Raw genomic sequence first — 22274 nt, forward strand, 5'->3', positions numbered from 1 at the left:
CCCCAGCCCCAGCACCGCCGCCTTTCGCTTGGCGTTGCCGCCGGATGGATGCGAGATCGGTGGGCTCGATCTTGATCTCAAGCATCTCGTGGCCCTCTGGTGCTGCAGCGCCCTGCGCGATCGCCTCTTGCAGGAGGGTGTCGAGCCCGAGCGCTTCCAACTGGTCCGAAGGGATGGTCATAGTGTCCAGCACAATTGCGCCGTTCTCATCGATGCGCATGACGAGCAGCGCTTCATCAGGGTACTGATGATGCACTTCGCTTTCCTGCTGGGATGGACTGGGCACTTGCGCCTGACCATCCTGGGGAGATCCTTTCTGCGCACCCCTCTCTTGCCCGTAGGATCCCTTGCCCTCCTCATGTGCTTGCCCCAACGCCTCTTCATGGGTATTTCTGCGCTGCTCCTTCTCCAATCTGAGCTGCTCCTGTTCCGCATCTGCCGCACCCAGATCTTCAGCAGCGGAAGCCACCGATCCGATGCTAGGCGCCACTTTTCTGCTGCCACCCACCTTTGCGTTCATCCCTGAGGCAGTAGCGCCAGCAGCGGGCAGCGGGACCCAATCATCCGCAACGATGGGCCGACAGTGGATCTCATTGACGTGCTCATCCTGACCGACGAGGAATGCGGGCTCTTCGCACAGGCGTGGCGTCTCGATGACAATGACATAGTTGCACGTCGTCACCTCTTTGATTAGAGCGATACGTTCCTTTGCTTTGCGATTGCAGTGGTACTGGAAGGCGAGCGGCCAGGATATTGAAACTTCAATTCATAAGAGCGCGCCAATTGTACAGACCTCGATGCGGCTGCTCACCTGAACCTCAGTCATACGCGGCTCTCCGTTGACCTTGCAGCGTGTGCCGTCGGTCCAGGGCTGCGCGAGATAACGCTGCTCCTCGCCTGCTCCAAAACGGGTGACCTCCATCAGCTCCGTTCCTGACGCTGCACTTGTCGCTTCCGACGTGCGATCGTGCATGATTGCTGCGGCAGGCTCGTCCTTGGCGAGCTTGTGGGAGGAACCGTCCTCGATGGTCCCCTTTCGCACCTCCCTGCGCCTTCGCGGATGTTCATCGTCTGAACGGCCTCGCTCCCATTCGGTGAAATGCAACTTGGTCCCCGCGATGGTCTCCACGCCTCGATTCCATCGACCCAGCACGTACGCATCGGAATCCTTGTCTTCAATCGGTTCCTGTGGCGGGATGAGGGCTTTGAAGTTGGTGCCCGCCAGTTCGGACGGAAGCTTGACCTCGTAGACGATCTGCCCGTGCTCGAGTTGGCGCTCGACGATCTGCGATTGCGCCTGTCGGCGCTGTCGGCGTTGCTCCTCTTCACTCAAGGTAGAGGAGGCGCCAGCCTGGTGCGCTTTCTGCTGCTGCGTCGCTGCGACGTTGACGGCGGTGGCAGGTGGGAGCGCCTTGAATTGGCGGATACTGCGGCCGTGGCAGAAAGCGTAGGTGAACCAGTCGGCCGTCTGATATAGACAGTAGTTCTTCAGTGGTTCAAGCAGCGTGAGGCCGTGTGCAATGATGCGCTTGCGTTCTGATTCGAGTGCAGCGACTGCAATCTCCTCCTGTCGCGCATCGGAAGTGCCAGATGCGTTGTGCAGGATTTGGTGCAGATAGGCTGATGACGAGTAGAGGGCTTCATGCGCCAAGTCTGTGCGCGGTGTTGGGATGTGGCACAAGTGCACCGTATCCCGACTACTGCGAATTAGCTGGTGCGTCCCAGGGCCACGGCCGTTTGCGGTGAGCGACGGGTTTGCGGCACATCCCTGTCCCGCAACAAGTGCCGCCTCAGCGGTAGGAGCACGAAGGGATAGGTCGGACGATGAGGCTTGCAGAAAATCTAAAGCGCTAGCATTGCGAACGGGATTCTGGTCATCGTAGATGATCTTGAATGCTGGCTGGGCGTACAGGTCTTCTGGAAAGCGCTGCGAGGATAGGCCGGACCCGCGACCGGGCCTTCCCAGCCGTAGGTGAGAGAAGGCGTGCCGAGAATGCTGATCCTCTCCGGAAGCGGACCCCTGCTCCTGAGTCTGATGCCCGAAAGTGTGCTCGTCGGATGGCTGTCCAGTGGTCGTCTCTGCCGACCCCCCCCTCGCTGTAACGCTAAGCTGGGCGAGGAACGCTGCCACAAGGAACGCGACGAGGAACACCGTCCTTGGGCCCCGCAGGCCGCGGCGCTGTACTCTCGCACGGTTCATTGTGTTGCCAAGTGCGCCCGAATCATCGTCTGTGCGGAAGTTTGGTACGCCTGCGACTGACCGTGGACGCCTCTGCCCGTATCGGATGCCAGACTGAAGGCTGCTTTGCTTGTATGTATAGAAGTAGCCATGTAGCTTGGCGGTTTGACTCGATGGATGTGGGAACAGAATCGGTGACTTTCGCCTAATAAGTTGCCGATCACGTGCCGTTTTTCTTCGGCAGTGTCGGCAGACGGACAGCGACAAGTGGAGTTGGAGCAGACTTGGCTCATCGTGTGGCAGTGTTCCCTCGAAGCATCGAACAAACGTCACCGTCTCCCGACCTCGTCGATAAGGGCGGACAGAAATAGGTATGACCCTCGGACGGAGAGCAGGGTCCCTCGTACTAGATAGTAGAGAAGCGATCCCACTCCTGAGGGTTCGGCTTTTGATTCAACCGACATGGCGCTCGATCCGCAACTGTACACGCTGCACTTTGCGCGCCGTCTACGGCAGCAGGACACAGTCGATATCGTGAGTGTCACGCTGCTGGCTTCGCCGGCAGGTAGGGATAGCTCTTCGTCCTCAGTGCTGACCGGATCAGCCGCTTCTCTGTCATCAGGTCGAGGCATCGTCGAAAGACACTTCGCACCCCCTCTACATCCGACAGAGAGCGCGACGGTCACCAATCTACGACACCATCCTGCTTGATGGCCTACTCGACCAGCCTCTGGCATCCGTCTCCTCCGCCTCGTCCTCCAATCGAACCAAATTAATCAAGCTGCACTATCCGGAATCCTCGACGCAGCTTCAAAAGCAAGGCCTAACGTTCGCGCAGGAATGGAGGTTCCAGTGGGAGGGCTCCACGTACGCTTGGAAGCGCGAGTCGTCATTCGGCGGGGGCGGGCCAGGCAAGAACGAGTATAGTTGCTGGGCGATACGCACGCCCGATCCTAACATATGGATCAGCATCTACAAGCCTATTATAGGTGGTGTGAGACGCAAGGGTGGAGCCATCCCGAACGGTGTGGACAACGGCAGCAAGCAGCGGCAAGAGCCACTGTCCGCCGTTGAGGCATTCATGCAAGTCCTCGATCACAATATTGCACGCATAGACCCAGCCGTGCAAGATCGCAAAGGGCTCGAGATCGCCATGCTCATGGCCCTCTGCTCGATCCTTGACCAGGATTACGATGAGAAGTACCGAGATCCGTCGGAGAACATGTACTTGTCCACCACGCCCTGTGGCTCCGGGAGCTTGGGCGCGCAAAGCGCCGGTGCAAGCAAAGATGCTGATAAGAAGGGTCTCGTTTCCAATGTGGATTCTCTATTGCTCAAAGGCAGGCAGCACTCATTTGGTGGTAGCTCAGATGGCGTCGAAGTGGGTCCGCATGTGCCATTGCGCCTCGGCAGACGAGCTAACTAACAAGTCTTCCCTCCCCGTCAGACGTCTCCGAACGAGATTCATATCAAAGCGTGGGGTGAAGTTTCCGAATACGTGTCACACTGCATAACGCTCTTGCGAGATGATGGCCCTGCTCCACAGTCTTCATTGGAGCAGACATCGAATAGTCACGGACATGGACTATCGATCATCCTCCTGAAGACTTCTTCACCAGAGACTGCGCAGAAGGCTGTCGCTGTCGCTGCGGGAGTCAAGGCTGCATTCTACCGTCTTCCAGAAGAGAAGAAGGGCAAGAATTCTGGAGAGGAGCTATTCCAATACTTACGAACGGAGGATGTGCCTCGTGCTGGCCCTTCGTCATCAGCGGACGGCGACGCAGCGGCAGCGTTGTCATCACCATCGAGAGCGAGCAAGCCAGGTGGGCGGCCCATTATCAAGCTGAACGCGCCGCCGCCCGGCCCACCAGCCCCTCCCAAGCCCAAACCGGAGCCGTCCAAAGTGCATGGGAGCACTGCGAATGCATCGTACATTCCGCCCTCGTCCCTGACGATCTACCTCTCGAAAGAACGAATAGCAGAGCTCGAGCCGAAAGGCCAGCCTGCACCGCGTATACCGCCGAAGGGGTACTCTACAGCAGGAGCAAAGTCGCCGTCAGCGCCAGCGCAGCACTCACCACCGAAAGCGTTCGTGCCGTCCGGTCACCGGCCGCCGCTTGCGGCTCTGCCGTTCGGCTACGGCGTAACCGACAGCAGTGGCTCACCGATAAGCACGGGAACAAGCGCGAGCACGAACATGACAATGGGTATGCAGCTGGGTGGCCCATTTCGCCCGCACAAGAGTTCGTCGCGGCCTGCCAGCACAGGTGAGCCAGCGTCAGAGGAAGCGGGCAGCGGAGTTAAAGACGGGCTCAAGGGGAAGTTATTTGGCAAGCTGGGCATCAAGAATTGAGGCCTGTGGATGCCGTCCATTGTTTATTCCTTGTCTCCTGCGCATCATTTAGCTCTCACTCGTGTATCAGCGCACAACTCCAGCTTGCACATTTCGTTGAGGGTGGCGTTAAAGTCTGTTTGGATTTTGGATACCGTGAGGTATGGGCAAGCCAAAAAGGAGCAGTGCATCGGGGTTGGGGACGTCCAGTTTCCAGGCACCCACCTCTTTTTTGGCTGTCGCTGCAAGTTCTCCAATTCATCTGTCAGGCCGGCTCGCATGCTCCTCTATCAAGCGAGGCCATACATCTCTAACGGGTCTGAACATCAGCTTCCGCTGGCCAACGGCTTCCAAGCCTACCGTGCGAAGCGTGCATAGGCCTTTCGGAGTCGTGCAGCGGAGTCGGAGGCGCCAGCGCAACGCTCGGCCACCGAGCACGGTACCCCCAGTTGCTTGCCCAACCATCCGCGGGGGAGAGGGGATCGTCTATCGGCTGCGAAGCTGTGGATCAGCTACGCGCGGGTCAATGGATTCGTACGAGATGCGAGAGCTTCGGCCGTCAGTTTCAAGTAAAGGGCCCCGGACTGGAAGGACTGGTCGCAGAATTAGAGCAGAAAGCGGCACAGCCAAGCTCGTCAGCGTTGTCGGAGCTCACGGCCGACTCGGCGCAGAAAAGCACACCGAAGTTATCTGCAGCTCTCAACAGAAGCGCCTGCGTTAAATGGGGCTCCACCCAAGACCAAAGCCAAATACGTGTCACTTCTACAGCGCTGCGAGCTTTGCCATCAGAGAAAAAGCAATTTCTCCTGTGACACTATGCAGCGGCTGTGAGCTGGAAACCACCGCTATACAAGGTGCGAAAACTAAAGCTTGCATGCGAAGCACAAGGCCCCAAGCTAGGACAGCTAGTTGCAGCGTTGGACCAACGAGCGGCACAGCAAGCTCATTCAGGTCATCGCACCGGACCGTGAACAAGGCGCAGACTTGGTCAAGGCGAAGCAGAACATGAAGACAGTCGATGCCACTGCCCATGGTCCCACTCCACCCCGGCCAATGGAGGCCATGGATCCGTCAGAACACGCCAGCGGCGTGTTGGACAGCAGGCCTACAGATACTTGCACGCCACCGCTTCAATCTAAGTACGCGAAGCTGCACCTTACACGGCGCTGTGAACCTTGTCGTCAAAATAATTATTCACCCTGCTGCGCTTTGCAACGGCTATAAGCGGGCGACTGGCGTTGCATGCGATGCGCGACCCATCACCTGTAATGCTTGGTCAAAGGGCAGAAACTAACCCCGCTGGTTGCGAAATGGGAGCAGTGGAGGGTTCTTCATCAGACCATGGAGACGGCACACGACGGCAGACCACAAAGGTTGGATATACCCACAGCGGCGAGTCCTTCAAGCAAAGCTTCACAGGCTGCCGCGAGGTCCGAAGACTCTCGGCAGGTTGGTTTGTCTCCACTTCCAAACTATGGAAGCTTGATGGCAGGAAAACTCTTGCCGTCGACAGCTTTGAGATCCGCATGCGCGTGTTCAAAAGAACCTTGTAACGAAGTGAATTCACAAGCTCTCCAAGCTGCAATTACAAGGTTTCCTGCGCAACCGATCGAGCTCTTGCCGAGGCCATCTGCAGCTGGCGCGCAAGCTAGCCAAACAAGCCAAACAAGAACCCTCTCAGACAAATCAGAGCCTTCTCGTGCGTCTTCGGAAGCAAATGTCCGACTCAGATGTCGCAGCCTAGCATTGGGTGCCAGTCACCTTTTTGGCTTGGGGCTCATCCCATACTAGCGCTCTGTCCCGGGCACAAGGTCGCAACGTCGAATCTGTGGAGCACTTCAGTTATCCTATTTTCCCGCTGCTTGGAGACTCGTTTTGGGGCCAGATTTTAAGAAACGAAGTGATTGCCGCCCCAAGTTCGAACGGAAATGGTCTTGGCATGCCCGATCTGAACTTGTCGCTCATGATGCAGTCATTTTGCGCCTTCATAGCTGATTAGTCTACCTATCATTCTCCGGCTCTTTGCGGTATTTAGTCTCGCTGGTCATCCTTCAAATACTTGTTTCGTTCAGAGGCCCCGCTTTCGACGAATGCAGAGCCGCTGCCCGGCATGCTAGTGCTCGCCATCTTCTGTAACAGAATGAGTAGCCTTCTCCACTCTGACTGTTGCTTCGAGTTGCAGCACCGTCTCGCCGTTCGATTCGCACAGCTTGCCGCCAACAATCTCGCATTTGTCGACGACCTCGGCATCGATGCTGTGCAAGCACATTGCTTGATTCGAGAAATAACACTTTCGGCCACGACCGGGACACGATGCTCGAAGCCATCAATGTAGACACACATACACCTTTTGCAATCGACTTGGTCTCCGCGCTGAGGCGCTTGCTCGCTGGGTCCTGCATCTGAAGCTACATCTGCACACAGAGGACGCTAGCACAGCTCGTAAGACCGTAATATTTTGGCTGATTACCGCATTGGACTCGCCAAGAACATAGAGCCTGGGGCGGAGGCAACTTCTCGTTTCAAGGATGTCAACCCGCTCTATCACGACCGTCGCCAAGGAAACGGTGACTTTTTGGATGGCACGTGCGATTTGCCACTCGACGAACGCCTAAACATTGAGTCGCTGCAGATTGGGATTGCGATCGGTCAATTGCTAAAATTTTCATGGTGCAAGACCTATTCAAGAGCAAGAGCTTCATCCGCAACATCGCGATCGAAGGTGCGCAATGTGCTTATGACAAGCTCGGATAAGTGACTTTGTACGCTGAAAGCGAGGCGAACAATGGCTTGGCGGAAAGTATCGAAATCCTCGTTACACCGATTGACAGCACGCTCCATACCTCGCCGACACTTAAGATCTTCTGGCTGTGTGGCGGGGCCCCTCCGATCATTGGTATAGATGCGGATTGCAAAGCCATCGATGAATCTTGCGTTGCTAGTACATTCGATTGGCATAAAGACAAGAATACAAGCGTTATTGCACACAAGTATATGTGTTCAGGTCGCTGTAGAACACACAAAAACATTTGATCTGTGTTTAGCGGTGCAAGCGATGCCATCGTAGCAATCTCACCTCCTTTCGTCTTTTACATCGTCGTCACCATCCTGACGACGCCATGGGGTTTCGTCAAGCCAACCGCCTGCATCCACATCTGGTTTGGGCTGATCCTTGTTCTGATCCTTGGAAGGAGCTGCGGCTGCGGGAAAAGTCGACTGGCTCCTATTTCGTAATGTCTCCCCGCTACTAGCCTGATCGTCATGCGTTTGAAGAGCGTCTGCTGCCTTTTCGTCTCCTCCATGCTCGTGTTCATCGCTCTTTTTATACCTTCCTGCGCTGTGTGTATTTCTCGCAGCACGCTTTGCAAAAACTCGTTCCTTTTTCCACTTGTAGCTCTTCAGCACGACGTCCGGACCCGTGCCAGTACCTGGGCCGGAGTACCACTGCGTTGGATAGCGCTTGGAGCCGAGGTTCATCCATAGAAGCGCCCAGACGAGCATGACACCGCTACTGATCATTACGACTACAATGTAGCGCCAGCCGAGGTGCTCGACGGGTGCAGAAGTCGCTGCTAGTAAAGCCGTCGCACCGCCCGGCGGGTGTACAGTGCTGCAAAACAATGTGAAATGGTATTAGGACGAGTACGTTTGCGTGTATGCTGCAATTGGGGCATACTTACTTGGTCAGGAACATGAACAGGAGCGCTGTGGCGGTTGAGCAAGCGCCAGCGACCCAGACAATATTCCAAGAATGATTCGTCAGATCGAGATTGTACTTGCTGCTCAGCTTGAACAGCTTCGTCACCACGACGCCGATGATTGCGCTGGTCACCTGCCCGCCGAGGAATGCCCATGGCTGGCCCAAAGGCGACGCAGGCGCGCCGAACAGCAGGACGCTGGATGCGCCGAAACTGCCGATGATGACAGGTGTGGTCCAGCTGCTCGGCAGCTCTTCCGGGATGTGCGCTGTATTGCGAAATGGGGTACTGCAGGTGAAGATCAACGCGATACAGCCTAAGCTGACGAACGCGCCAACCCAGGCCCAAAGCCACGTTTCGAGCGTAGGTCCCAGGAGACGGACGAGCGGTCCCAGGATGGGCTTGGAGCTCGAGGTACGGTGACCGAGAAAGTGCGATATGAACGATGGAAGAGTGGAGAGAATGCGCTGTTCTCGTGACGAATTGGGCGCCGGTGTTTTCGCACTTTTTCCCTTTTCAATGTCTCTTTGAATTTGCCTTTGGTTCTCAGGTGGTTGCGGCGATGGCCGACGTATGGGCTGGTGAAGGTTCGGCGCTGTGCCATAGTAGTAGTGCGGATCTCGAAAAGCTGCTGCTGCTGGTGCAACCCTTCCCCTGCGCGACTGAGACCGGGAGCGAGACTTCGACAGATGTTTTGGGCTGTAAGCATGCGTGCGCGCCACTGGGTCGTACGAGTGGCCATTTGGATTGACGGCCACCGTTGCTGGCGACTCGTCAAAGCTGCCCCAAACGGTCCTACTCTCGCTGTGCCACCGTGTCGCTGACGGCGGTGCACGAGCGTCCAATTCGGCCGCATGGTGCATGATTGGCATGCGAGACTGTCCAACGAAGGATCCGCGTGATGTCGATCGTTCGGAAATCCAGGACGGAGCGTCAGGAGAATGAGACGCGAAGCGGGTTGGCGTGTGCGGTTGGCGTGAGGGGTGACGCATCCCGCTGCTCATCGAGCCTTCTCGTGGCTCCATATTCGCGCTTGCGTTCGCACTATGCCCCTCTTCCAGGGCAGGTGGCGGTATGAAATACATTCTGTCAAAGCCAGGACGAGCGCATCATAACTTGTACTCCGCAATGTTGGCAGCCAATGGTTGACGACTCGCCGTGTATTTTAGGAACGAGACGGTCGAATCTGTATGCAGAGCAGAATACGGGTGGTTGCAGGTAGACTCTTGGAATCGCTTCACTCACGACCGCAGTCCTTGTTGAAGCAAGCAGGATTGCTAGGGTCAGTAGGAATCAGGGCAAGGCTTTTTGCGGGGACAATGGATGATGAGAGGACTTGATTGACGTGATCGGAGCGAGTTGGGCGGCGATTTCGCCTCCCAAAAGGCAAAGTTAAACGAAACCTAGACCACACCATGATCCGTTCAGTCACGGGCCTTTGTCTCTCTCTTTACTTGTCTAGTAGCGCTCATCCATTTCCTCGCGGCGCCCGAGCAGCAGCTGCCGCATACTTACATAATATATATATATATATATATATATATATATATATATACACGCTACGCTTCCCTCCATCGCAACCAGCTCAATCAATTGCCACTTCGCGGGTGTGGGTCCAGACTGTAACATCGGTCGGACCACAGCGGAGCGTAGAGAACACAAACAGACATCAGGTGGGCACAGCTACAATGCCAAGGCTAGATTGATGAAGGTATTTTGACGCGAGCCCCAACTGCATATTTATTTACCGCCATCGGGGACGTACTTGGGCATCTGCTCGCAGCTAGCAGACATTCAAGGCAATGTGCATCTTCTCAACATCCCGTTGCATTAATGCCTAAAGCATGAAGGCTTGTATTTCGCGAGTCTTTTCATTCTCGATAATTACATGTGGTATCGCAGGCGCAAGGGGGGCAAGGGTGCTTATGCCAGTGCACAGGGACCGTCGCTCGAAGCTGTGCTCGTTTCCCAGGCGCAGGGAAATGTTTTGACAACACTTGGCCTCGTCGACCAGTACGACGATCGGACAGCTAAGGACAAACGCCCGAAAGCCGATGACGGAAAGCAGATGCAGGACAAAAAGCATTTCACACTCCCATCGCCGACTTCGACGCCAACACCTCTCTTCGATTCTTGCGCAGTGGTCTCCGTCACGGAGTTCCATCACGAGAAGGACTTGCATTTCTCAAGCGGCTCGGCTAACAGCTGAGCGCTGCGCTGGCTGTCTAGGTCATTTCTGTTCATCCTGATGTAGATTTGACTGTCACGTGGATTTAATGCAATTTTGATTTTAAAATGGGAGACGCGATGAGCATTGTGCAACGTACGGTGTGAAGTGAATAGTTGGGTGATTGATGAGATATCGGGCTCGATCAGAATGTCAAGATCTAGCAACTGCTTATCTCACTGGACACCCAATTCCGAGAGGTGATACTCGGCATCTATGATTCCAGGCCCACGATTGTTATAAGCGGAGAATGCCATGTCTCGCAGTATCTTCTTTTGTGGTGTCTTGATGCGTCAGCGTGAGGCTAGCGAGTGCATTGGGGTGCACTTTAAGGAAGACAATAGAGCCCTGCCTCACAAATTATGAAATTGAGCTCACGGCTGGACTATCGAATGTATTGCAGCCGCACGGGCCCGCTGTTGCATCGTAGGGACAAGATTGCCCATTTCAAAGGGACATCACGTTGGAATGGCGGAGCCCGCCGTGCAAACCCCTTGAAGGCCTCAGGTACTACAATACGGGCTGAGCAATGACTCATGCCGTGAAGTCATCCCAACTATAGCTCTGCATCAAGCCTCGCAACTCACGCTCCAAACGTAATTACCAAGCTTCTGATCAGAATCTCCATCTCCTTCGTTCCAAGCTGATAAATCAGAGTATCAAACAAATGCCACCGTGGAACCCGGTTGACCATCGGGGTCAATCGCCGCTCCTTGAATGGTCGAAAGTGAGTGAACTGCACTTCTAGCTCAGATTCGAAAGACCCGTAAATCTATTTGATCCGCCTTGACGTCGTTGCGCCAGTAACAATTTGGTGGCTAGATGCAGCATCCGCCGTAGCTGTCAGCAAATTAAAATCCAGCACAAAGTACAGCAGGTAAATTCGGCACGAGCGAGCAGGTGATGGTGAGGTGAAAAATAAAATCAAATAAAAAATCAGAACAGCAAAAATAAACTGCCTCCTAAGAGATTTGAACTCTTGATCTTCGCATTCATCCCAACTCGCGCATTATCACACGAATGTAGTACAAGTGCGACGCTGTACCCCTTAGCCAAAGAGGCATTGTTCCACATCCACTGAACCTTTAGCTTCTTAGCTCATGTAAGTATGTCCAGCTACGTAAAATATGTCACGGCCGAGAGCGTTATTCCTTGGAGGCCCCGATGACGTCGTTTCATCTGCCGCTCATCCCCTTTAGCGCCAAAGGCAATTGGAGCTTTCAACTGCCCAGGTGTGCAGTGTGCCGCATCAGCCGAGAAAGAGCACAGCCGACAACCTCTCGCATTCGTTTCTGCGAAAGCAAGATCGCAGGACTTCACGTTCTTCTCCCACATCCTGCTTGCTCACTATTGGTTGAAGCTGTGTCCCTGGGTGTTTGAGGTGCAGATAGCCAGGCTCAACAGGCACATTTAACGAGATAGGCCAGCACCAGATCTGGCACTTTGCAGGGGTGTTCAAACCCAGCTGTAGCAAGTCGAATAGGATGCCGCAGGTCAAGATCATCAACGACACACTCCTGCCGCTGCACATTTGCCTCAAGCAAGTCTCGCCGCTGTACTATGCTAACAATATTGAACCCTCTGGAGGTGAAGCGGTCTTCAATCCAGGCGCGGTGTGGTTTACCATAGAGGCAAGGATCGCGCAGATTAAAAAGGAAAGCGAGAAGGCGGAGAACGAGTACACACGTTGGGACACGTGGGTTCAATGGTCAGATCTTGCATCTCTTGATGAGGGCATGGCTGACGCAAATACTTTTCGCAGATACGTACCGATCGCAGCAGTCTCCGTGGCCGTCCTCTCTCTGGGGGTAGGCGCAGTCTACGTGGCAGGCACAGCTGCGGCAACTGGATCCATTTCAGGCATGCTCACCGCCATTTCGACCGACATGGCCGTGTCACTACCGACGGTCCGGCGGCTGTACAAGTATGCCAAGCAAGGACAGCGTGTGGTTCATATCGGTCAGGTAATCGGCATTGGCAATGAGAGCTCTTTGACGAACAAGCTTGCTGGAGTCACCACAGCTACTCCGGGCACTAGCTCAAGCGGCAACAAATGGAGATGGCTCGGTAAAAAGCAGGGGTCGCCAGAAGATGCTAAAGCATTGAATAAAGCTGAGGGCAAAGGGCAGGGGCAACAGCTGCAGCGCAAAGCAGAAAAAGAGGTAGAGAACTCAGTCGCTAGAGCACTGAAGAACCTCCTTGACGGCTCTGTGCTCAGCTCTTATGGCTGGTTCATGTCCAAGGAGCGCACGCTGCACATCATCGGCGGTCCGCGTGCGACCGAGGTCGAAGGGTTCTTGGTCATCGAAACGGACACTTACGAGCCGTTCCGCATCGTCGATGAGAAAGGAGAAATCGTCGGAATAGGTGTGGAGGAAGTCCCTGACGCTACCGAAGGAGAGAAAGCTGCAGCGTTGGATGCAGTCGCTGCTGTCAAAGGGGGCCAGGCGCACCCCGAAAGTGAAGGAATGCCCGAGTCGTTTAAGGGAGGAAATGGCAAGAATATGCCGCCTTGGAAGGAGCGCCTGGTCGCCTCGTTAAACAGTGCAACTACACAGACCTGCGCTACGCTCGCAGAATGGAAGATGTATGCCACAAAGCAAGCGGAGACCGCCCAGGAGTACGTGAAAGCTCGCAGTGGTATTCCGGCGGCCGACAAAGCAGAGATGCAAGCGAGAGGTTGGGAGATAGGTCTTGTGGAGCACACTGAGGCGGAAGGGGCCAATGATGTCACAAAGTACTCAGCTGTTCCTACTCCATCTGAAGCACTAGCGGTACCCGATAGTTCTGTTGTTGGAGGAGCTACGACGGCCGACGCGGAAGCAGATGTCCCTCCTTCGCCTCAAAACGAATCATCGCCAGTCGACAAGCTTGTCGAGATGGGTTATACGCGACAAGAAGCGAGGCAAGCACTTTTGCACGAACAGGGAAATCTCGAAAATGCGCTGGAGAGGCTGCTCATTCGGGACCAGGAAAAGGCTGTTCTCGCGCAGTCGCAGTCCGGTGTCAATTCAGCATGTAGCAGCACTGTCGCTTTTACGGCCGATTCTGCAGTTGGGCAGACGAGCAGCTCAGCAGATGCAACCGTGATGCTTGCTGGCACATCCGCACAACGTAGTGCCTCGCAGCTCCTCACCCCACCGGAGGCAACGACAACGACGTTGTCATCGTCCTCCTTTCCTGCACCAACCCCATCGCCCTCGTCTCCGGGCCGAGTGCTGCCGGTGAAGAACGCCGAGAGTGTGACGCAGCCGCACTGGGTGACGCGCGTGCATAATACAGCGAGCGGGTGGATCGACTCAGCGGAGCGTACGCCGTTTGTAGGCGGCGCGACCCGCATCGGCGCTGATGTCGTCCGCAAGCGCGGCGATCGCTGGTTGAGCAAGGATAGCAGCACCAGCATTGCCAAGAGGAGTGCGGCAGAGAAGAAAGGGAAGGAGAAGAATAAATGATCTTGTACTACAATATTATAGATTCTTTTCGTTGTATTTTATACCTTTGCACACTTGAGTGCTTCTCATGCTGTTGCCATAAGTCCACTATTCCGTCGCCCTACACACTCCATGGCCGCCGGGTCTGTCTCGCACGGATGTTTTCCACCAGCCCATTCATCTGTGCCGCGAACTGGCATCCGTGTCACCTATGTTTGCCAACGCTGAATCCTTCGTGACAAGACGCCTTAAGCTCAACGCCGCGAGATACGGTAGATTGCAAGCTGGGCTCTGCGTGTTGGCGAGCGGATGATGCGGATGTCTTATTCTAACACAGCTTGACGTCACAAAATATGACGGGCTGGTTCCGCACTCCTGTTGGGGTGCACAGTTGCAGCATCCAGAAACAACGCATTATGTGCAGCAAACCAATGCGTACTTAAAAGGCCGGACGGAGCGACGTCATGCGGGCGAACAGGAGAAGTTGCTGAGGACCGGAAAGGGATGGGAAAAGATTGGGAAATTGAACAGGGTTCCGGTGATATCACCGAATCCGGGGGATATTGCCTCCGTTAGCTCCACGGTTCGGCTGATTTCTCGGGGAAATGGAGGAGTGGGCGCCCTGAAGCGGAGAAGGATAGGCGATGAAGCTGCTCGCTCGTTCCTCCATGCTTGACGATGCTTCATTCATCGAGGTTGGGCAACTCTTAAGGACTTGAAGACCCAGCTCGCTCTAGGGAGTTCCAGAAGTAGATTGTCTAGAAACGCGGCCAGCGCGGTCCAAGTTGAAGCCCAACTGATTCGCTTCGATCTTGACCTGCATGCATATACTTGCCCCGGGAGAATTGCAAGCACACCTGTCTGACAGGGCTGCAGTGCGACCTCACGAATGTCGTCCAATATCCAAGCTCTGCTCGCTGCTGCCCAAGGGCATGGGGATGTACGTGCTCACGGAAACGGAACGCAAGAGCAAGGCGCCGCTTCTCCTCAGGAAGGCCGAGCACATCTGGGCAGTGTCGCAGCCAGGCTCAGCATGTCTGACAATCCGCACGGTCTTCCGCTTCACCGCTCACCGGCGTCTGCGCAACCTCCGAGTCCAAAGTCGGGCATCGACTCCGTCAATCCATCCGTCGATGGCAGCAACACAAATGGCATGTACCATAAAACCCCATCTACATCGCTCTACCACAGCCCGACGCAAGGACACTCTTTTGGGCAGCATCTTGCAGGGGCCATGGGTGTGGAACGATCGCAGCCAGGCCTGAAAGTTGCGACCAATGGTATCTCGCATATGTACCAGCATGTGAGGCCCGCTGCCACGGCATCCGTGAGCGCTGGATCTGCCCCAGGCTCCGGCATCCCTCCCATTACAGCCTCGCGAGCCTTCAGCCCTGTAGGACCAAGCTTGTCGCATTCGCCTGCGCACTCGCCGCAACAAGGGATGCAAATGACAGAGTCATTCTCTACCACTTCCTCCTTCGCAACAGCTAGTGGAGGAGGAGGGACAAGCAAAAAATCAAAGGCAGCAGCGACGCACACCATTGCGGACGAGCTGGCGGAAGCGGTAGGCTCCAAGAAGGATCGCAAGCGCAAGCGGGTGCACTACTCGTGCGCTGAATGCCATCGGCGGAAGCACAAATGCGATCGCAAGATCCCGTGCAAGCCTTGCGTTGACCGAGGGATCGGCGCCGTCTGCAGGCCCTTCGAGGAAGGAGACCAGCATGGCGACGTGCGTGATCGCGTCGCGCGCTTGGAGGATATTGTCGAGGGCCTCGCCCTTGCGCAGACCGCCATGGCGCGAGAACTGGCCTATGCTAAAGGGCTACTCCCTCCTGGCACGAAAGTGGAGGATGAACCTGGCGCAGCTGCCGACCTGGTCGGCTTGGCGGGGCTTGCAACAGCGCCCGGCTCAAACGGTGGCAGCAAGAGTGTGACAGGCAAAGCCCAGGATAGGTCCATTCCCATGGCGCAACCCACTTTCTCTGCTCTGCGACGTAGCCAGGAGGACTTGGGCATGGATGGCAGCAATGAGGATATGGACAATGACATTCCTTTTGCCGAGCAAGACCATCACGGCGCCAAGCGCACACGCACTGCCAACAATCACCATTCATCGTCTGCTACTTCATCCGCTGCTAGAGGTAGGTTCCGAGCAACGCAGGTATCGGCGGCGGAGAAGAATGATCCGGATGCACACGAACTGGAAATCGAACGGAGGACGCTCGATGGTCAATTTGCCAATGATGGTGATAGCTGGTTCGGAGCGCTGGCGCTGCCGAGCGTTAGCCGAGGCGTCATCGAGACCGAGGTAGGTGTAAGACCCTGATGGGAGGAGCGTTACCTCATTGATGGACCAAAGGACTAGGCCAGCTGATGAAAAAGTGCACCTTTTTGAATCTGTAGATTCATGGCGAAAAGCTGGAGCTAGGCGCTCGTATGCCGAAGTACCCAGCATCACACAAGCTTAACAGGCTCATCTACGAGGGAGGCGCGCCGCCAGACATTCTCGATGAGCTCATGTCTGGCTTGCCACCGCGTTGCGAGACGGATTCGCTACTAGAACTCTACTTCCGCGATATCAACTGCACGCGTTTGCCCATCCACGAAGCCGACTTCCGGCAGAGCTACGAAGACTTGATGGAGTTCCGTTGGGGCGATGCCGAAGAGCGGCTTGGGGATGACGGTGCACGGCACCTGCCATTCTTGTCTCTGCTCTACTCCATCCTCGCCATCGCCCGCCAAGCCAACGCCGAAAATAAGGAGACATTCGAGAGTGCCAAAACTGGTGCCACACGCCTGTACCACCTCTGCCGCAAGTGTACGCTCGTCGCGAGTGTCATCAGGGTCGACCACATCGACCTCGTCCTCACACATCTGTTCACCGCGCGCTTCTTGACTGTCCAGCGCCAGAGCGCCGAGGCATGGAGCCAGCTCGGCACGACGATTCGCGCGGCGCAGGCGATCGGCTTGCATCGTGATGGGAGCAAGCTGGGCATGGATGGCGTGACTACGGAGCGCCGCCGACGGATCTGGGCTTTGATCTTTTGGATGGACAAGACCACTTCCATCCTCCTCGGTCGACCGCAGGCCATCCAGGAGATGCATTGCGATACGCTTCCGCCAAGCGATATTGACATCGACACCATGCCGCGCTCGACGAAGCCACTACCACCAAAGCCTCCGTGCCAGGACCCAAAGTCCCCGCCGGGGGTCTACGCGTACGTCGCCATCCGGCATGAGCTCACCAAGCTGACCGGTCAAATCGTCGAACACTTTCAGAATTTAAGCTCGCCGCGCAAGTACTCGGATTGCCTTCGACTCGATGAGGATCTCGAAAAGTTTCAGAAGAGCTTGCCTCCGCCTTATAGATCGGAAGCACTTGGTGGTATTGATCGCTCGTTCGATAAGATCTGCCCCTGGCTGCCATTACATCGGTATTTGCTCAACGTCGAATATCACTATGTGCGCATCGCCTTGCATCGTCCTTGTGCGTTCCACTCGAGAGCATGCGTGTTTCGCCTTGACCTGACTCACTGTCCCCTTCTGCCCCTAAAGATGTTCTGCGAAACTCGGACAAGTACTCACAATCACGTAAGGCCGCCTTTCAGTCTGCCAAAATGGACAGGCTGATCCGCCAAGAGTACCATCGCGAGGTCAATTGGTCCAGCGATCGCGCACGTAAGGTGCACATGGGCGGTCTATATCGCCTTTTCAAGTGAGCCGAGCGAGCCCTCCAAGCTGCCGCACAGCGTTGACGCCTACTCTTCTCCGTCGCAGTGCTACTATGATGATCGGTGTGGCGCTTTTGTTGGACCCTAACTCGTCCGAGGCTCCGGAACTTCTTGCCATTCTGGATGAGTTCATCGAGCAGCACCGTGCGTCGGACTTGGCCGACTTCTGCAGCAAGCGTGAGGTGAAAATCATCGAGCTCTTCCGCGCCAAAGCTCAAGATCCGAGCTGGTGCGCTGCCACAGCCACAGGCGCGCGAAAGCGAGCTAACGCGCAGCGTGCCCGAACCACTACGCCCAAGCTTGGACCGCCAGTATCGTCCATGCGGACGGATATTACCCCAACGAAGAAGGCCAGCACAGTCGGGCCCACGGCTGCCGGCACTGTAGCTGGTCTGAGCAATATTTCGACGCCTCCTGATGAATCAACAACCTCTTCGAATGATAACGACCTCGCGCAGACTATTTTCGATCAGCTTGGCGGGCTTGAGAACTTTGGTCTCTACCAGAACTCCGTCCCGCCTGCTGACGGAACGCTTGCTCCGCAGCCCATGACCCTTGACCTCAATGGCGGTTTCGATGAATTCATCACCTTTTGGTCAGAAGGCCCCACTGCGTCTACACCCGCGCCGCCCGAGACGAAAGACGTCAAAGCCAGCACCGGCATGACGCCGAGCACGAGCCAAGTGGGCTGCGCTTTTGGCTCCTTGGATACGCTCTCTTCGCCAGCCACCGGCACCGACATGAACGTTTTTGGCAAAGGCGCAATGAACGTGTCCTTCCCCCCCGGCGCGACGTTGGCTCCTGCTTCGCGTGGCAATAGCGACGATTCCACATTGATCCCCTGGGGCGGTCTCATCGAGGCGATCGCTCCAAGCAATCAGGGTATACCGAGTCACAGCCATGTCGGCAAGCGGTGAGCGACGGAGCTCGGCATGCAAATATGTTCAGTCCTCCATTATGGAAAATTAAAATGCTTCAATACAGATAACACCACTGGGAGGATCACTTTGCGATTCGCTTTGGCATTTCTTTGGCGATATGCCCGGACCCAGAGGGTGTTTCCGCTCGGAGAGCCGAGCCAGTTTCCTTCCAGTCCAACGCGATCGAGGCGATCTCGCTTGCCGCTGGAAGGTATCTCTTTTCCTTTCCACGGTTGCTTGAGCATCAGACGAAGGGGCGATGCCGGCGCCTCCTTGTACGCCGCCCCATCCGAAATGTACGTCTCTTGTTCTAAGCCTTTCAGGAGGCCAGAGAAGACAGGTGGGGGCGCCAACTGCCCTTGTGGCGTGGACTGGCGGTGAATGATGATCCTGGGAGTATCTAGTCAACGTCATGCTTTTTGAAAACGCTTTCGCATGCTGCAAGCAAACCCACAGTTCACGCATGTGCTTGTCCTTTTCGTCTTGCGTGCGCTGCTTTTCGCGGCACCTCATCAAGCATATCGCGAAGTCGAGATCACTCTCCGCCATAAAATCATCGAGAGCTCTCCACCAGGCATCCCACAACGTTTGCCTCTCTTCTTCCGGTTTCTTGATCGGCGTTTTCTCAAAGCCGTATACGAGTGCAGACATGGATGTAGGGATGGTGGAAAAAGCAATATGCAAATCTAGTTGCATCTTGGATCCAATAGCCACCGCACCGGCTGTGACCGACATGATCTTACAATCTCTCCGGAGAAAATCGTCAGCGGACAGGTGGTAAATGACCGACCTCTTGGCGAACGAAATGGATTTCCAAGCTGGAGCAACCATATCGCGCAATGCATCGATGCGCTCCTGCGTTGGTGTATCAGGATCGGGCTCCGTATTGGTGCGCTTGACGAGGACTGGCGACGGTGGGCTCGTAAGCTGATTGGCGAAGGCAACATCTTTCTCCGGGACGCTTCCAAACAGCGCTGACGTGATCAAGTGGTTGGGTACAAGTTGCGGCATCATGCTGCTGATGTTGGAGATTATCCGCGCCCTATTGGTCGGATCAGCCAAGGAGGAGAAGGGCAATAGCAGGTTGTAGGCTTTTGCGTCGTGCTTAGTGCCCTTACCCAACGGGCGAAGCTTGAGCTGCGAGGCACAAAATCATCAGTCACATTGTATGACCGATGCGACGCTTACATCTCTCACATTGTCCGTATCCAGCGCGATGGCCGTGAGTAGCAAGTCGGCCACGGTGATGGGGATTCCGCCTGAAGTGTGTTTCTCTTTACTAAGCCACTGACCTTGAAAAAGCATAGCGACCATGCTAGCGCAACTTCCGACCGGATCCGCGTCTGGTGGTTTAATCCAGCGTAGAGGTACAGTAAGATGCGCCTGCTCGTCCGCATGGTGATCGACGATCAGCCTTACTTCGCGTTCCATCCCTTTGCTGCCCCAGAGCGGGCCGAGCCGATTATGATCGACAAGACCAAAGGAAATGCCGTTGGCTGGCCCGAGCTTTGGAGATGTCGCAAGAACGTCCTGGTGGAATTTGTTGCGCCGACGAAGGGCAGGGGCCGAAGTATTTGCGGAAGACATAGCAATGCTCTCATGAGCTGTACTTTCGCTCAGTGCATCGGCAATATCATCGAGCCATGTCAGGTTAGGTAGCCAACCGTCTCGTAACATGGAAGCGCTGTCGCCCAGTGTGATCTGCAGAACCAGGTTGTTCTCCGGGCGCAAGGGCGACGTCGAGCGGTTCGCTTGGATGATCGGCACATATAGCGTCGTCCTTCCATTTGCGTGCCCCAGGCGAGGGTGAGGGAGCGCTGTGAGCAGATAGGCAAGAGCAATGGCACTTGCGACCGAATCGAGGTCTGCTGCGTCATTACCCATGATGATCACAATGTTTTCATCGCCAGCGCTGGATAAGCCAGAAAGTTTTGCCAACAGCTTTTCCTTGCCACTTTGCAGAAAGCTTTGCAGGGAATGCATTCTCTTGTCGTTAGCCTCTGAGGGATGGTGAGGACACGCACTAGAGGAAGAAGCGTTTCTTGAGCCTTGCTCGGCGATTGCATCGCCCGAGACCTCGTCCTTCGAGACCTTCTTGCTGCTGTCCTTGATTGTCAAATCAGCAAATGACTCTTCGACGGTGAACTCTGCGAAATTGGGCATGTTGACGACTCTTTAGGTGTGAAAGAGTGCATATGCATTTGAATATTTCAGCCTCTGGCCCATCGCCAGCCGTCGTCAATTTTACCTTTTCCATGGCCCCATGGTCAACCCGGACCCCGAAGGAAGGTCCCTCATTGAGGCTTGCGCTTACAGGGTTGATGGTGGCAGATCGTGGCCGAGGAAGAGACGGCAGGAGGGTCCTGTGGAGGAACATGGCCTTCAAAGGTCAAAGTAGATCCGGAACGAGCCGTTGTCGATTTGTGCATCCTCGCAACGCCAATAACTCGCGTCCTTGAGCACCGCGTTTCACGGTGAGCGTCACCCAACTTCAACACCTGTGACACCTCCCATATCTCTGCCATTGTTGCAACTTCGCACTTCGGGGCTCGGGAAAGGCGACACAACAGGCGACCAATCGATTTGCGCGGCTGACGGCCAGCACTGCTGAGTTCTCCTACGACACTTCATCGAAGGGCCTACGAGCCTCCTCTCGGCAACGACTCAAACACAGTTGTGGGTAGAATGAACTCTGAACAGGGAAGCAGCGGTGCTTCTCTGCCAAATAGGGCTCTACAGCAGCAGCAAATGCAACAGCAACAGCAAGATCCGATGACTTTATCAGTCATTTCTCATTTCGAGCTTCCCGCGAGAGCATCGCCTTCGACTGCTGCATTCGAGGGGCAAAGCCAGCCTAGCCATTCTTCATCTTTACATCCTTCTGATGCAGCGGCAAGTAGTCTTACCCCGGGAGACTTGCTCGGCAGCTCTTCTCATTCAGGTTCGTGGGGGAAAGCGAAAGTGTCCGCGGTCGAGTCGACTGATGTATCTTGGTTTCTGATTGATACTTCTTCAGCCTTATCAACACAAGCGTCACACTCAATACCTGCATGGGTGGACAAGTCACTGCCTGCAGCTTCGGGAAAAGCTACCGCACAAGCAGCTATCCCCAGTGGTCCTGAATTTGACGAGGAGAAGCGCGGCGACCGCGTACGACGACGACGCGCGGCCTCTGCCTCCTCCGGGTTTTCAGACGAGTCATCAACACTGGAATATCCGGAACGATCCGCGTCGGAACCCTCGGCACAAGCAGTGGTAACGCCAGCTCCGTCAGGCTCGCTGACCCGATCTATATTCACACCGGGAATATCGCCGTGGCGGCGGGCCTCGCTGTTGCTCGCCTCGCTCGCCATCAACCTCGGTCTGCCCTTCATCAACGGCGTGATGGTCGGCTTTGGGGAGATCTTCGCGCGCTCCGTGCTGGCGCCCAAGCTTGGCCTGCTGATTCGCGAGCCAGGAGTAGGAGGCGTAGGCATCGGTGCTAGACAGCCGTCGAATGCGCAAGCGCTTGGTGCTGCGCGCGCCAGCAGGAGCCGCAAGGTTGGGCTAGAGGGCCATAGGAGTCAGGTGGAGAGCGCGGAAGAATTGGCAAAGCGCACATCTCAGGCCAAGCACGCCATGTCATGAAATGGAGTTTATGGGCAGCAGCCAGCACACATCTGCGCAGCAGGCACGTTGGCGCCCTGGATCATGGATCACGCATACGCGACGGATCGCCGCCTCTCCATGATCCTCACCACATTGGCAGCAGTGACA

At 55.6% G+C, this 22274-nt stretch overlaps 8 protein-coding genes and 1 non-coding gene across 9 annotated transcripts; 5 read left to right on the forward strand and 4 right to left on the reverse strand.

Annotated features, from left to right (window-relative positions):
• Positions 1-643: 643 nt before the first annotated feature.
• K437DRAFT_71946 (uncharacterized protein) lies at positions 644-2303 on the reverse strand. Its single transcript, XM_013390837.1, has one exon. It carries the CDS (start codon positions 2198-2200, stop codon positions 767-769), a length of 1434 nt encoding a protein of 477 aa, XP_013246291.1. The 5' UTR covers positions 2201-2303; the 3' UTR covers positions 644-766.
• Positions 2304-2641: 338 nt separating this feature from the next.
• K437DRAFT_265816 (uncharacterized protein) lies at positions 2642-4532 on the forward strand (the record flags this gene model as incomplete). Its single annotated transcript, XM_013390838.1, has 3 exons — positions 2642-2713; positions 2802-3560; positions 3627-4532. The coding sequence occupies 3 exons, from the start codon at positions 2642-2644 to the stop codon at positions 4530-4532; spliced, it is 1737 nt and encodes a 578-aa protein (XP_013246292.1).
• Positions 4533-5686: 1154 nt separating this feature from the next.
• K437DRAFT_71999 (uncharacterized protein) lies at positions 5687-6432 on the forward strand. Its single transcript, XM_013390839.1, has one exon. It carries the CDS (start codon positions 5853-5855, stop codon positions 6300-6302), a length of 450 nt encoding a protein of 149 aa, XP_013246293.1. The 5' UTR covers positions 5687-5852; the 3' UTR covers positions 6303-6432.
• A 1151-nt stretch (positions 6433-7583) lies between these two features.
• On the reverse strand, positions 7584-9201 carry K437DRAFT_218998 (uncharacterized protein; the record flags this gene model as incomplete). Its single annotated transcript, XM_013390840.1, has 2 exons — positions 7584-8121; positions 8192-9201. 2 exons carry the CDS (start codon positions 9199-9201, stop codon positions 7584-7586), a joined length of 1548 nt encoding a protein of 515 aa, XP_013246294.1.
• Positions 9202-11392: 2191 nt separating this feature from the next.
• K437DRAFT_t1 lies at positions 11393-11498 on the reverse strand. Its single transcript has one exon. It is a non-coding gene; the product is annotated as a tRNA-Thr (tRNA).
• A 286-nt stretch (positions 11499-11784) lies between these two features.
• Positions 11785-13940, forward strand: K437DRAFT_271677 (uncharacterized protein). Its single transcript, XM_013390841.1, has 2 exons — positions 11785-12132; positions 12199-13940. The coding sequence occupies exons 1-2, from the start codon at positions 11921-11923 to the stop codon at positions 13886-13888; spliced, it is 1902 nt and encodes a 633-aa protein (XP_013246295.1). The 5' UTR covers positions 11785-11920; the 3' UTR covers positions 13889-13940.
• Positions 13941-14756: 816 nt separating this feature from the next.
• On the forward strand, positions 14757-18515 carry K437DRAFT_260666 (uncharacterized protein; the record flags this gene model as incomplete). The annotated part of the gene is made up of 4 exons (XM_013390842.1): positions 14757-16175; positions 16271-17354; positions 17423-17582; positions 17645-18515. 4 exons carry the CDS (start codon positions 14757-14759, stop codon positions 18513-18515), a joined length of 3534 nt encoding a protein of 1177 aa, XP_013246296.1.
• Positions 18516-18545: 30 nt separating this feature from the next.
• Positions 18546-20893, reverse strand: K437DRAFT_253158 (DHH phosphoesterase). The gene is made up of 3 exons (XM_013390843.1): positions 19716-20893; positions 18973-19655; positions 18546-18908 (listed from the first exon to the last, which is right to left on the reverse strand). Exons 1-3 carry the CDS (start codon positions 20679-20681, stop codon positions 18554-18556), a joined length of 2004 nt encoding a protein of 667 aa, XP_013246297.1. The 5' UTR covers positions 20682-20893; the 3' UTR covers positions 18546-18553.
• A 1-nt stretch (position 20894) lies between these two features.
• On the forward strand, positions 20895-22237 carry K437DRAFT_72139 (uncharacterized protein). Its single transcript, XM_013390844.1, has 2 exons — positions 20895-21459; positions 21535-22237. The coding sequence occupies exons 1-2, from the start codon at positions 21204-21206 to the stop codon at positions 22143-22145; spliced, it is 867 nt and encodes a 288-aa protein (XP_013246298.1). The 5' UTR covers positions 20895-21203; the 3' UTR covers positions 22146-22237.
• The last annotated feature ends 37 nt before the right edge of the window (positions 22238-22274 follow it).

The sequence above is a fragment of the Tilletiaria anomala genome (assembly GCF_000711695.1).
Source record: "Tilletiaria anomala UBC 951 chromosome Unknown K437scaffold_2, whole genome shotgun sequence".
Lineage (NCBI taxonomy): Eukaryota > Fungi > Basidiomycota > Exobasidiomycetes > Georgefischeriales > Tilletiariaceae > Tilletiaria > Tilletiaria anomala.

Bases quoted from the DNA above. Each gene is read 5' to 3' on its own strand.
- K437DRAFT_71946 (XM_013390837.1), bottom strand. From the start codon at position 2,200: ATGAACCGTGCGAGAGTACAGCGCCGCGGCCTGCGGGGCCCAAGGACG.
- K437DRAFT_71999 (XM_013390839.1), top strand. From the start codon at position 5,853: ATGGAGACGGCACACGACGGCAGACCACAAAGGTTGGATATACCCACA.
- K437DRAFT_271677 (XM_013390841.1), top strand. From the start codon at position 11,921: ATGCCGCAGGTCAAGATCATCAACGACACACTCCTGCCGCTGCACATT. The intron at 12,133-12,198 runs GTGGGTTCAATG...TACTTTTCGCAG, and splicing joins GAGTACACACGTTGGGACAC to ATACGTACCGATCGCAGCAG.
- K437DRAFT_253158 (XM_013390843.1), bottom strand. From the start codon at position 20,681: ATGCCCAATTTCGCAGAGTTCACCGTCGAAGAGTCATTTGCTGATTTG. The intron at 19,656-19,715 runs GTGAGAGATGTA...TGTGCCTCGCAG, and splicing joins TCGCGCTGGATACGGACAAT to CTCAAGCTTCGCCCGTTGGG. The intron at 18,909-18,972 runs GTGGGTTTGCTT...AGATACTCCCAG, and splicing joins GACAAGCACATGCGTGAACT to GATCATCATTCACCGCCAGT.
- K437DRAFT_72139 (XM_013390844.1), top strand. From the start codon at position 21,204: ATGAACTCTGAACAGGGAAGCAGCGGTGCTTCTCTGCCAAATAGGGCT. The intron at 21,460-21,534 runs GTTCGTGGGGGA...ATACTTCTTCAG, and splicing joins CGGCAGCTCTTCTCATTCAG to CCTTATCAACACAAGCGTCA.